We start from the raw sequence: 12,244 nt of genomic DNA, 5'->3' as shown, positions 1-12,244 counted from the left end.
CATCTAATAACAGCAAAAGCTCTTTCTTGTTTATTAACAGCAAGGCAAAGCCACCCTCTGAGCAGGAGACCTGGTAACATCACTTCTACTTTCGTCACTTGAGCACCACAACGGACCTACACGTTAATCAGGTTCATAACTACTTAACATGCTTTAAAAACAAGAACAGCTTGACAATCTATTTCCAGTTGGTTAACAGAAATTCAAGCTGACCTACTGAGCCATCCAGATGTTAAAATTAATGAATAATTAAGGAAACCCTTCTGCCAGTAATGCATGAAAACCCCAATCAAGAAGAGAGACAAGAATTACACAACGTGTTGCTCATCATAGAGCTCAATTTGGAAATTTGTTCTTAGTCTGCAGCTATAACGTGCCAAGTGACAAAAAGTCACATTATAAAATATGTCTGATTAGCTTGGGATTTCTCTGTGGCACAGAAGGATGTGAAAGTCTTATGATTGGGAAAGTTTGCAAAGATGAAGCAGGAAAATTTATTGTTTAGAACTGGCCTCTGGCATGCAGAGGCCCCTGTTGAATATGCTGTCACTGTATATGTATGTCTTAACTAGACTACCTTTTGTTTTCTCCTATCACAGGCAGAACTGCTGCCTGAAATAGGTATTTGTCATATTTTAAAATGTAAAATTATTGATATAGTATTCTCATATTTCACTAAATATAGTGAAGAAGTTGCAGTTGACTAAAGTGCAGTGTTTAACTAAAAAAAGCTGAAGCACTACACTGCACTCAGTGATGCCACCACTTTAGATAAGCAACATTTCCTGTGAACCACTGGTTTGGGCTTTTTTCACACGTACTATTGTAAAATCTGACTACAGAAGAATTAAGGGCTCCGGCAAAGACCTTTATACACTGTCTCAAATAACATTCTGTGATTTTTTTATACTGCACAGAGGCTTTTCCTATTTCTGTGTGAAGCAGCATGCATTTCAAGATTTGATCTGTAAAGTTACATAGGGGAAGACTTCTATGTGACTGATAGAGATTTAAGTAAAAAAAACTTGTAAGTTTACATCGAAAAATCCCATAAAAATCCTACAGAACATTACCTACAGTATTACATATATGCTACTTCATGTATCTGGACATACACACTAGGTGTTCATGTGATACTGCCTGTCAGTTGGTAACTTTCTCCCAAAATGCAGGAGTTCCACTTCACCGGAAGTAAGAAGCCATAATGCTCCTTCTCTTTTCCAGTTTATGCTTTCCAAACCTCTTTCTTGCAAACACATAGATTTATGAAGAGCTACACCTAGAGATCTCTCTTAGAAATTGCAAGTTCAAATGTAACATCACACATCTGAGTACTTCTCAGCTTTTTACTAAGCTAGTCTTTCTACTAGAGCAAAAACCTGCAACATTAGCATATTATTACAGTTATTTGCACAAACTTAACACATGAAAAACAAGTTACTAAACAAACATTCACGTAAAATTATCACTAGTATCAATTTATTTTTAAACATTAACAGACCTCCAATCCCTTAAACATAAGCAAAGAAAATGTCTGAGGTGGAGCAGCAGAACACATTATAATGCTAATCTGACGACAAACATTCTCAACTAAAGATGTAAGCACTGAGACAGAAACTGAAAAGTGATCATGTCAAAAGAGACGAGATAGGTTTAAATCAGGACTCTGCTGAGTGATCATTCAACAACTCAGTAGTATGCCCCTACACAAAGTACCTAAAATCTCAACTTGTTTGTCACTTTCCTTGCTGTCCATGATCAAACACATGCAGCCAAAAAATCTGCTCCTCAAGTTATATATGAGAGTTAAAGCTCCCCAAATCTGTTTGAGAAAACCAAGACTTACAAATAAAAGCAATTTTCTGTTCTTGTTCTGATCTTAAAGGTCTCTAAAAATGTTTCACATCAAAAGAAGAATGAGGAAATAAAATCTTCCCAACAAATCAGGAACTTTGCTCATGTGCACATTAATGGAGAGCATGATTTGGAGTAACTAAATAAAAAACAAAACACGAAGTTTCATTTGTTTGCAAAGCTTGTATTTGCGTTTCACAAAACCAAGAGTCAGTAAGACTCTTGCCACAGCATCTTCCATCTGACATAAAGAAGTAGGATTTTAATGAATTTGGCATTGCCCAAAATACAACACAGAACAGATTTTACCACTTCTATTGAATTAATTAGGTCAGTCTAAAGCCTGCTACACTGGTGGCTTCAAAAGATCCTTCTAAAAGATCTAATGCAAATCCTCTAGAGGAGCACTCTGGCCACATCATAATGCATTTTATATGAATTTTAATTTTATTTTAACTTCAGACATCATTTTCTACTTCTAAGTCCACAGATTTTAGATTCTAAACATCTTCCAGAGAATCTCCTTTTCTGTCCATTAGGATATTCCATATCTGTAATTTCAAATATTTGAACATAGGAATACCTCATCAGCTGCACATTTAGCACTTGATTTTTCTCCCCAATTGTCAAAACAAAGCCACTAGTCTCTCAGGCCCTTAACGTACCTTTTCACTTGGGGTCTTCAGGGAACAGAAGAATTTAAAGTCCATTTGAGTTTGCATATCCACACTGCCAGCTGATATAGCAAATGTTTTTTCTAGTGCTGACAGAAGTTTTTACGTGTTTGTGGGGATCTGGTTGGTTGTTTTTTGTCGGCTTGTGGTTTTTTTGTTGTTTTGTTGTTGTTGTTTTGGCGTGTTTTTTTTCTTTTATACGAATATGAATGAATTTACCTTGGCCTTTTCTGATGTTCGTTTTCCACCAAATCCTCCAGCTCCAACAAAAAACAAAGAGAACTGATTATAACACACTAGGTCCTTTCCACAATAGGTATTCACTGAAAGACAACAAAAGAAGGAGGTCAGATATTACCTTTCATCTCCTTTTTCAGATAGCTAGCGTGTGTTGTTACAAGAGAAAAGTTCAGCTTCAGACATAACAAAGCTTATTTTAACAACTGAAGGGACAATGCTCACACTCTCATGTCTCCCTGTTGCAAGTCACTTCCTGACTAGTGACAACTAATGATCTGTTTCAAATAACATTATCATGAATTTTATCTATATGAAAGCACCAAAATTAAAAAATGAACTGTCGAAATGTTGATGACATTAAAGGTACTAAAAATACTTCACAACAGAGTGCTGAAGTTAGTATTTCAGCATCTCACACTACATTAGAATTTAATTCAATATGATAGAACTGTGCTATAAAGTATAATGCATCAGAAGCTATTAACAATCCCTAGTGTGTACAGCACATAACCAATGCATAGAAAAAATGGTACTAGTAACTTGTATGAAAAAAGCTTCAGAGTAAGCTTCAGCTTAAGGTCACCTGTTCCTTCTCTTGAAGAACTTCTTTCACTGAATCAAGGTTCAGATGTAATTTCTAGTTCATGCCTATTCCTCTCCCTTACTCCTTTAGACTGAAATTTATAGTATTGTTAATAATGTTCATTTCCATCTCTGGAAGAAATTGAAAAACCACTAAGACTTTGCTCACAAAAAGAACTTTTGTGTGTTGCGGAAACAGACAGGCTTAATATTAGCCCAGTTTGGAAGTAAAACACAGCTAAGGGAAACACAGAGACAGTGAAGACCTTTTTGAAATTTCATCTGTACACTGAAGGAATAAAAACAACGTTTATAGATTCACTGCCTATTAAACTACTCTTGCAGTCTAATTCTCCCAGGGACCCTAAAAGATAGTAAAAATTCTGAAAAAGACAAATTATCAACTTCTGGAGATAATCTGATCTCTTAACTTAGATACAAGACGAATGAAATGGGGGGTTGTTTTGTTCAGAAAAGAATAACGGAGGCTCAAAAAAAGAATGCAGGACATGCTCTTAAAGATGGCTGCTTTGCAGATGAGTCTAAACAATATACACCTATGACTAACTAGCCTCTGTAAAACCACCCCACAAAACACACATACATGCATACACAATCCCTTGCTGAAGAGCAGTAGAATCTAAAAAGACTGCCTTCAGATAGCACTAAGTACTATTATTAAAGAATTCTGTTCAGATTGCATAGTGCACTACTCTGCCTACATAGGAAATAAATAAACTTTCTCTGATTTTTTTTTCCGAGTGTTCTTATTTCAGTACATTAACTGCCCAAGAACAATTACATTATACATTTACACAGCTATTTCTAATTAGCTAATTTCTCAGCTCTCATTGAGACTTAATAAGCTAATAGTCTTTACTCTGGAAAGGCTGGCAGTTATTGGTACAGCTAGTTAAAAACTGAGCCTGTCAAATTTTAATGCACCCTCCTGCAAAAATTATAAATTTCTTACCATCTATAAGTAAGACTGCTCCTGATCCTTTGTCAAGAATATCAGCAATGGTTGAAACTGAAGTTAGTTGCCCTGTAAGAAAAGAACATCATCTACATGTAAGGTTTTCCTCTGGGAATGAAGTCCACATATCACTCTTTACACTTCCTTACTAAAATAATTGTCATAGTATTTGTGATCATAATGATTATAATTGAAGTGCCTGAGAATCTTTGCAAATACTGGTTTGCAGATGTGAGGAATTTTATTTATTTGTTTGGGGAGGGAGGGTTAATAGAATCTTGCTATAGTTTAGGTATTCAGAGCTAAACACAAATCACATTTCAGACTCAAATACATCTCTAACTTCGAATTTAGCTCAACTTACTTAAGGACTGTTCATAGATTTCAAGAGGGATGAGACAACTACAGTTCTACAGAAGAGAAGCTCAGCTCAGGGCACAGGCCTGCAGCTTTTTGAAGTTTGTGCCTAAAGAGGTTATTGCTCTAGAGGGGCACGTAAGCATATAAGTTTACATAAGCAGCCTATGGAATGGAAAAAACAAAAGGCTTTATGAAGTTATGGCAATCCGTTACTATCAGACCTTTGTGAAGTTAACACAACTTTCAGACATATTTTTGTTTCAACAAGAAGTTATGCCATTTAGCTGTTCTTTTTCTCCCTTCTACAGTCTGGAAAAGCTAGTTTTTAAAACCACTAATGAAGAAAAATGGACACATGCATACATATCCTGTATGCATCTAAGGCGCACCTCTCAAGTGGTGCAAACCCAGAAAAAAAGCTTGCTGCTGCCCTAATTATCTTGAGAATTTTGACAAATCTTTTCATTGAGATGCCCATTCCTCCTTTACATACAACATCTTATCTGCTTATAGGCACACAGATGCAATCAATATTTTTAGGTAAACATCCCAAAAGTTCTATGATACAACCTGACAGAAAGAATTATAGTTTTGCTAGTTAGTACCAAATTATACGCGTAATACACCAGCAATTAGTGTATTTGCTTATTAGATCAAAGATTAGGTAGGAGTTTATCATGTAGAAAAGCAACACCTGATTCCAAGAAGGGAGTTTCAGAATTCTGTCTATAATGCAACAGGTTGCCTCTCTTTTCCCCCACCCCTTGTAAAAACAATGTGCAGAAAATCCAGTGGAAACAGAGCTTCCCTATTACCATTTATAGTATGGCTAGAGAAACTTTTGTCTTACTGGAAATCAAATCTGCAATATAAAAGGACTAACCTGAGGTTGGTAATGGTTTATAAAGTTCCAGATATTGCTCACCATGCAGCATCTGTGTAAAAAAGGCAGTGCTATAATAACAAATCATTACATTCTATTGCTTCCCCCACTGCAGTTGCAAGGAAATATAGTCATTTTAGAAAGAGTTCAGAACAAACAAACAAAAAAAAAAAGCAAGTTTTTTATTTTGTTTTTCCAATTTCACCTCCACAGAAAATATTTTCAAAGAAAGTGTTAAACTTTCATGGTTTAATAAAAGCACAGTGAACACAAATTAACAAAAAATTGATCACTGATAACATCTCAGGAAGACATAGGTTACACAAGTAAGGAAATTAGTGTTTTCTTAGGATGTAAGAATACAAAACACTGAATTTTTCTAATCTACAATAAAAGGAATTTACTAGTATTACAAACATACTAGTTAAAATCACCTTACAGTTATATAAAGCACAAACAAAACTAGATACTTAACTCTTCCATACCTTAGCAAGATCAATATTTAGTCCTGGAAGAGAAGGGATACCATCAAACATTGAAGTCTGAGCAGGAATTACTCCAAAGCTAGGTAAACAGCAGAACTCTTCACTTCCTTCAAAGAGAAATTTTAGATGATCTGGATCCTTAGTTGACATTCCCACACCAAGAGCATACAGAATAGGCTCTAAGTGAGTATATTTATACACGTTGGTAGCCAATTCCCGGCCAACAATGCTTGTCTGGAAATTAAGTCAGGATAAAATAAAACTTCATCATACTTAATATTGCACTTGCATTCTTTGTATAACTCTCATATCAAACAAAATTCATAGTTGAACATTTTATTTATAGTCACATGTAAACATAAAGTATGAGTAATAAAGGCATCATAAAATACGAATATATTTGTTGCAGTACAAGCAAACTTAATGTAATTCATTATATCTTACTGCAAAAACAATTTACTTCAAGAGTAAGTAGTATAACTTCATACATCTCCACTCCCAGCAATGCTTAACAATTTTTCTAAAACAAACCATGTAATAAGATTGAAATGAGGAAAACTTTGTCTATAGAGAAGGAGCCAGAGCAAAGCCACACTGCCCAACAAGACCCATACCCTGCTCATTTTCTGAACAACACCCTAAACGAAAAAGCTTATAGAACTTACAAGCACTTGCATTCTACATTACTCAGTCTATTTAGCCTTAAGTTTTCACATCATCAGTAAGAAAAATAAAGAGTGTAGTCAGAAATCCTTCTTATTCTGCATCCTCACTCAGCTTAAAACCGAACTTTCTTTCTGCAGACAGCAAGCCAGAGTAGAAAGTTGATCAGCAACGTCTCTTTGTTCAAGGCTTTCACCTAACTTTGAGTGCATCTGGTATAGAGCTACTTACTGTGTCAACAGATGAAGAGACCACTGATCCAGAGCTTGTTGAATTCATAGTAACATTCCCTTGAGACTCTATCTGACTAAGAGCATCACTCAATACACTTATGGACTCTAGAGAAAGGAATTGAAAAAAAAATATCACTTACAAATAGCTGTAAATGAGACACTCCAGTTAGACACACAACAAACATGCCATAAAATGAGATACAGCCTGGTACTTCAGCAAATATACATCTGCAAGTTGAGGATAATTTTGCATTTTATAGGCATAAACAGTTGATAAGCGATTTCTACACAGGCTCCGTCAGTTCTGCACTCAGCAGTCAACCATGACACATACATAATTCAACTGCCTGAAACACAACTGGTGCTGTACACCATACACGCCAAGAAGAATATATCAGAAAATATTTTTATTCCCTGAAGTTAAGATAAGCATTAAGTTTGAACTGTCTCAGAAATAAACAACTGAAAATTAGTACTGCCTTACTTATCTGAAAATTCTTTGCAAAACAAGTAACAGGTCTCAACTCCTAGTGGTTGCCTTCTTTCCCAAGTCACATAAACAAACAAATAAGTAGAAAAATAAATAGATAAGTCTGAGGCTTGAACAATGCCAAGATTACGAACAAGACGACACATGGCAGAGATGAAGAACTCAGCTATGGTAAAGGCAGGCCATCAAGAACAGCTTGCTCCTTGAAGCTCTATATGGCTAAAATAAACATTAAACATTTTTGTGTTAGAAAGACTCAAACAGGAAGTGGTGACCCAGAGCTGAATACACTACTCCAGGCAGGGTCTTATGAGAGCAGAGGGGAAGAATCACCTTCTTTTGGTGCAGCCCAGCATATGGTCAGCTTTCTGGGCTGTGAGTGCACACTGCCGGCTCATGTCCAACTTTACATCAACCAATACTCTCAAGCCCTTCTCTACAGGGTTGCTATCACCTCATTCCCCCACCTTGTATCGATACTTAGGGGGTTGCCCTAACCCATTTGCAGAATCTTGCATTTGGCCTTATTGAACCTCATAAGGTTCACACAGGTCTACTTCCCAAACTTGTTCAAGTCCCTCTGAAAGGCATCCCATCCCTCAGATGGGCCAACTGCTCCACTCATCTTGGTGTCACCTGCAAAACTGCTGAGGGTGTGCTCAATCCCACTATGTCCTTGATGAAGATATTAAACAGTACTAGACTCTGTACAGACCCCCGAGGGACACCACTCATCACTGATGTCTACATAGACATTGAGCCACTGACCACTACTGTATGGATGTGAGCAGTACACCCATCAAATCTCTATCTCCCGAATTTACAGAGAACGATGTTGTGAGTGACCACGTGAAAGGCTGTCGTGGTTTAAGCCCAGGCCGTAAATTACAACCACGCAGTTTCTACTCCCCGCCCCCCCCCCCCCCCCCAGAGGGATGGGGAGGAGAATCGAAAGAATGTAACTCCCTCGGGTTGAGATAAAAGCAGTCCAGTAACTAAGGTATAACACAAATCACTACTGCTGCCACCAATAATAATAATGATAAGGGAAATAACAAGGAAAGAGAATACGATACCGCCTTTGGCTAGTTTGGGTCAGGTGTCCTGTCCCTGCTTCCTCCCGGCTTCTCCTCCTCCCTAGCTCAGTCGGTAGAGCATGAGACTCACAAAGTCCTTGGTCAGGGTAAATATTCTGACCAGCAACTGAAAACATCGGCTTTATCAGTATTATTCCCAGGCCAAAAGTCAAAACCACAGCACTGCACCAGCCACCAAGAAGGAGAAAAACTGACTGCTGCTGCCGAACCCAGGACAAAGGCCTTACAAAAATACAGACAGATGACATCCATAGCTCTTCCCTTGTCCACTGATACAGTCACTCCATCACAGAAGGCCAGCAGGTTGGTCAGGCAGGACATGCCCTTGGTGAAGCCATGCTGCTGCCTCAAATCACCTCCCTGCCCTCCATGTGCCTTGACATGTCTTCTGGGACGATCTGTTCCATGATCTTCCCATGAGGCCTACAGGTTGGTAGTTCACAGGGTCCTCCTTTATACCTTTTTTATAACATGAGACATGTTGCTGTTCACCCTTAACATCAACAAAATTGGTTTCAGTTTTTGTTTTTGTTTTAAACTGGCCTACTGTTACATTTGTAATCAGCAACAGCTGATTGACTTGCACCAAACCAGAATTTAGTAACACTTTTACTGATGTTCAAAGCATATATAAGACTAAAAAGCTGTCTTTAAGGACTCTGTTCCTTACTTTTTTATTTTTTCGCATCTATGACAGACACCAACCGCATGAGACAATCCAATGGCTACAGGCCCAAATTTCTTGAGAGGTATCAACAGAAAGTATATTATGTTTCATGTTTTCAGGTGGTTTTGATGCTTTAATATCAAAGTCACTTTTAAGATGTTGCCCCTTCAGATTGCCTGAAAAGCTTAAGCAAGCTAACAGAAAATCACAAAATTCAGGCAGCAGAACTTTTGTTTTTTAGTTTTATCTTCTTTTTTTTTTTTAACTGTCCTGGTTTAGCAGTAGCAGTCAGTTTTTCTACTGGTGCAGTGCTGTGTTTTTGACTTTCCGCCTGGGAACAGGGCTGATAACACCGATGTTTAGACTGACCAAGGACTTTGAGAGTCTCATGCTCTGCCAGGGAGGAGGAGAAGCTGGGAGGAAGCAGGGACAGGACGCCTGACCCAAACTAGCCAAAGAGGTATTCCATACCATAGCACGTCATGCCCAGGATGTAGAACGGAGAGTCCCCGGAAGGGCTGGATCATGGCAGGGTGGGGGTGAGGTACCGGTCGGTGAGCGGTTGTATTCTCTTGCTTGTTATTTCCTTTATCATTATTACTATTAGTGGTAGCAGTAGTGATTTGTGTTATACCTTAGTTATTAAACTGTTCTTATCTCAACCTGTGGGAGTTGCATTCTTTTGATTCTCCTCCCTGTCCCTCCAGAAGCGGAGGGAAGAAAAGTGGGGGGGGGGGGAAGTGGACTTTGTGGTTCTGATTTACGGCCTGGGCTTAAACCACGACAGTTCTTTTTGGCGCCCAACGTGGGGCACGAAGGGTTGAGATAACGACAGATCTGACCAAGGCATAATGCTGATTTATTGGCTCTCAAAGTTGTTCTTTTTGATATCACAGTTTCTGTATGCTGTAGCTTACTTAGAGCTGGTATTTGCTGTGTTAGTGTTTATCAAGTGTGGGCCTTGGGCTAAGGTTCTTGTTTCATTGTATTTTATGGTAATGGCTTGCGATACGGGGGGGCTCTGGCAGCAGGGCGGGATAGACGTGGCCGCGGACTTGTACCTGGCCCTCGTCCTCGCGTCCGTGTTCGTGAGGCTGCAGGGAGCTGAGGGGGAGCGGCCCCGGGAGCTGGCGGCGGCCGAAGCGGCCCGGGAGAGCGGCCCCGGGGACCAAGCTGCGGCGGGAGCGGGGCCGGAGGCCGGAAAGGAGGCAGCTGCCGAGCAGCGGGAGGAGGCGGCGGAGGAGCCGAGCGCCGCGGCCGAGCCCAGCCCCGCGGCGGCCGAGAGCATCCCCCAGCAGCCGTCCGCCGAGCCCCATGAGCCTGAGCCGCAGGAGGATGCAGGAGACCCCGCAGCACTTCCCAGCAAGGCAGAGGAGGAAGATCTGGACTCGGAAAAAGAGAAGCTGGTGGTGAGAGAGCCAGCAAGCATAGCAGCATCATTTGAGAGTTCTGAAGGTTTTGAATGGCCTTTGGGTACCCTTGGAACCTGCCTGCTGATTGTGATGGGGATCACCATGTTGGCACACACACAGAGTGTGTTCTACCCACGACCATTTTGTCTGATCCCGAGAGTTAAGCAGAGTCAGGTTTGGGTCTTGCCTGGGGTTAGACGACGATACAGGGGGACCGAGAGGTTTTCCCCAAGGATGCACAGCCATGAGTGTCACGGTGTGTGGGACAGTATGGGCGAGTATCTAATCCACTGGGCCCCTCCAGTGCTTTGGAAGCGTCGGAGATGGAAGGCAGCTGTGTGGAGTCCCCGACGACAAGTTGCAGAGACTGCTGCAGGGGAGGGTGAATTATTTTGAGCCTGATGGGCCCATGGCACTTCAGGCCATCAGGGCAGAGATGCAACATAGAGATGGACTCATGATCGAAGGGTGGACTTTGCAATGGGCCTCTCCTACTCTGAAAGACTGTTACAAGAGATGGAGCCCACCATCATGGACCGAATGGACTCAGTGCTTTATAGGGATTGGTCTGTGCATGACGATAAGAGTGCACTGAGATGAGAGTGAGGGTATATTGAAAATGTGGGATCTGAGCATGACGTGAATGGTATGGAATAAGGGGTGGATACTGTCCTGGTTTAGCAGTAGCAGTCAGTTTTTCTACTGGTGCAGTGCTGTGTTTTTGACTTTCCGCCTGGGAACAGGGCTGATAACACCGATGTTTAGACTGACCAAGGACTTTGAGAGTCTCATGCTCTGCCAGGGAGGAGGAGAAGCTGGGAGGAAGCAGGGACAGGACGCCTGACCCAAACTAGCCAAAGAGGTATTCCATACCATAGCACGTCATGCCCAGGATGTAGAACGGAGAGTCCCCGGAAGGGCTGGATCATGGCAGGGTGGGGGTGAGGTACCGGTCGGTGAGCGGTTGTATTCTCTTGCTTGTTATCTCCTTTATCATTATTACTATTAGTGGTAGCAGTAGTGATTTGTGTTATACCTTAGTTATTAAACTGTTCTTATCTCAACCCGTGGGAGTTACATTCTTTTGATTCTTCTCCCTGTCCCTCCAGAAGCGGAGGGAAGAAAAGTGGGGGGGGGGAAGTGGACTTTGTGGTTCTGATTTACGGCCTGGGCTTAAACCACGACATTAACAAAGGGAAAAAATGTTAATTTCTCTCACTCGCCTCACCCTAAATCACTATGTTATAGGACTTTTCCAGTTAAGAATCACAGTGATAACATATTCCTTTCCTCTTGAGGGCCTGCTAGAACAGCATGCAAATGAAATATATGAATACATTAATTTACGTCAGTCTTCACTGATCTTCTGCTGCCTGGCATAAAAAATACCTGGACTAGCATAGCATTAAATTTACAGCAATACTGTAGCAGTTGATGACATATGAATCTTTCACATGACACAGGGCCACATCTTCAAAGAAAGAGTAAATTAGATTACTGCATCACAAGTACAAAGGTTATGGTCAAATACACTGTTATGAGGTATCAAAGTGATATGAGATTGCCAAAAAAAGAAAGATTAAAACACTAGAAAAATCACTGATAAATGATATTTGGACACTAATAAG

General features: G+C 40.3%; 1 protein-coding gene across 2 annotated transcripts in view; it reads right to left on the bottom strand.

Moving 5' to 3' along the window:
• The window catches only part of HSD17B4 (hydroxysteroid 17-beta dehydrogenase 4), a 65,367-nt gene that overhangs the window by 33,541 nt on the left and 19,582 nt on the right, over nucleotides 1-12,244 (bottom strand). For both annotated transcript variants that reach the window (XM_080636928.1, XM_080636929.1), the window contains exons 12-16: nucleotides 6,949-7,055; nucleotides 6,055-6,288; nucleotides 5,570-5,621; nucleotides 4,324-4,395; nucleotides 2,748-2,851 (exon numbers count right to left, since the gene is read on the bottom strand). In XM_080636928.1, coding sequence (XP_080493054.1) covers nucleotides 2,748-2,851; nucleotides 4,324-4,395; nucleotides 5,570-5,621; nucleotides 6,055-6,288; nucleotides 6,949-7,055 — 569 coding nt within the window. The remainder of the gene's footprint in view (nucleotides 1-2,747; nucleotides 2,852-4,323; nucleotides 4,396-5,569; nucleotides 5,622-6,054; nucleotides 6,289-6,948; nucleotides 7,056-12,244) is intronic.

Source organism: Psittacula echo (assembly GCF_963264785.1).
Source record: "Psittacula echo genome assembly, chromosome: Z".
In the NCBI taxonomy this organism is placed as follows: domain Eukaryota; kingdom Metazoa; phylum Chordata; class Aves; order Psittaciformes; family Psittacidae; genus Psittacula; species Psittacula echo.
The sequence above is the reverse complement of the archived record's forward strand: the minus strand, read 5'-3'. Positions and strand labels throughout refer to the sequence as shown.